Below are 1874 nucleotides of genomic sequence, written 5' to 3'. Positions count from 1 at the left end.
AAAAAAAAAAAAAATAGAATAAACTAGCCAGGCATGATGGTGCAGCTACTCTGGAGGCTATGGCAAGAGGATCACTTGAGCCCAGGAGTTTGAGGTTGCTGTGAGCTATAATGCCACAGCACTCTACCAAGGGTGACAGAGTAAGACTCTGTCTCAAAAAAAAGAAAGGAGAGAGAGAGAAAGAAAGATTTAGATAGAGAAGTTAGATGAATCAAAGGGGAATCAAAGAAGGAGAGTGTTTCAAGAAATGAGTACTCAAGTATACAATGCTGCCATAGCAAAAGTAAACAGAAAAGGATCCACTAGATTTCATCTCATGCAGTTACTACTGACTGTAGTGAGAGCCAATTCAGGGTAGTGTAGAATGTGGTAGCAAACTGCACAGTGATTCTGAGATGAGGAAGTGGAGGCAGCTACTAGTAATTAAACCTGTGAAGGGCAACAGAAAGAGAGAGAGATGATAGAAGGGGACTTTAGTAACCAGGAAAATTGTATACCCAGGAGTTAAAGAAAGTGGCGCATCTGAAGGGCATAAGATCAGATAAACAGAGCAAGCAAATCTCACAGGCCTGAAGTACACCAGCTACACAGAGATAATCCTAAAAAGTACTTAAAGCATCAGGCAACTGTGAGCAATCAATGTTATTTTAGTTGTTTTTGCTTGTTTTATAAATGTTCTCCTATGACTGTAAGTGCCCCGGTCAGGGCGAGGACTATGTCAGCATTATTGCTGCATTCCCCAGACCCTGCACCGTGCTTTTCATACAGCAGGCGATCAATAAATACTTCTAAATGAATTTAAAATTCTGAATACAAGATTAGTAAGTGTAGTAATTGCCTTCCTTGTCTCTCCTCCAATTCATTTTATGTTTTTTTAAATTGTAAGACGACCACACCACTAAAGCATGAAAGTCTATTACAAGTATTACTGTCATTAGGCCTTACCTCCCCTATCAGACCCTCAAGTTTCTTGGAAACAGAACCCACATCTCCTTGTCCCATGACAAGCTCAACGTCTTGTGGAAAGTAAGCTTAAATAATCACTAATCTGGAAAAAAACGGCTTCTGACTAGGAGCCATCAGAGCGATTTCAAGGTCCGCTCGCCCCACAACCCCAAGCTCGGAGCGCCTGAGCCACGGACTCCCCGGTAGGGGGCGCCATAGGCTGCTCGAAAGGCCGCCGCAGGCCGCACCCCCCACCCCCCGCCCCCGGCCCCGCGGTCACCTGCAGCGGCTGCACTCGGGCCTCCGCTCCACCGGTTCCACTGGCAGTTCCCACAGCCCGTCGGCACCAGCGATGTCCGCCTCTGTGTCCAGGGCAGCCGCAGCCGGCGCTGTGCCGTCCTCCTGCTGCTCTTTCTCGTCCGGCGTCTGAGAACTTGCGGCCCCCGGCGGCCGTGCGGCGGTCTCAGGGAAGGTTCGCGCCTCTTTCTGCGACTCCATGACGGGCGCACGAGTCACGCCGTCGCATTGAACCGCCGCTACCGGCGGGGGGCGCCAAGCGCTGAAGAAATCGGGCCGCGTCGGACGGCGCCACGCACGCACGCCACGTACGGGGGGGCGGGTCTCGGAACGCCAAAGCCCGAGGCCCCGCCCCGCTGCGGGAAGAAACGCGCTCATTGGTCTGTGTGCCCAGTGGCCATTTCTCGTAATGTTAGAACCGGGAAGGAAGGTGTGATCGGTGCCACAGTGCAGGTGAGATTAGGTAACATCACTGGGAGAGATAAGGGAATCCTCTCTGAAAGCACCCCAGTACCAAACCCAAATTTAGCTCTCTTCATTTAACCCCTTAAAAAGGAAATAAGCCAGGCATGGTAGGTCACCCTGTGATCCCAGCACTTTGAGAGGCCAATAAGGGAGGATCGTTAAAGCCA

At 50.5% G+C, this 1874-nt stretch overlaps 1 protein-coding gene across 1 annotated transcript in view; it reads right to left on the bottom strand.

Annotated features, from left to right (window-relative positions):
• Window positions 1-1469, bottom strand: part of DTWD2 (DTW domain containing 2) — a 104388-nt gene extending 102919 nt beyond the window's left edge. Inside the window, exon 1 of the mRNA XM_003788896.3 lies at window positions 1226-1469. Within this exon, the coding sequence (XP_003788944.1) occupies window positions 1226-1443 (218 nt within the window). The 5' untranslated portion in view covers window positions 1444-1469. The remainder of the gene's footprint in view (window positions 1-1225) is intronic.
• Window positions 1470-1874: the final 405 nt, after the last annotated feature.

This window comes from Otolemur garnettii, unplaced genomic scaffold (assembly GCF_000181295.1).
Source record: "Otolemur garnettii isolate 467f Iridium unplaced genomic scaffold, OtoGar3 scaffold00030, whole genome shotgun sequence".
In the NCBI taxonomy this organism is placed as follows: domain Eukaryota; kingdom Metazoa; phylum Chordata; class Mammalia; order Primates; family Galagidae; genus Otolemur; species Otolemur garnettii.
Note: the sequence above shows the minus strand (reverse complement) of the source record. Positions and strands in the feature narration are given on the sequence as shown.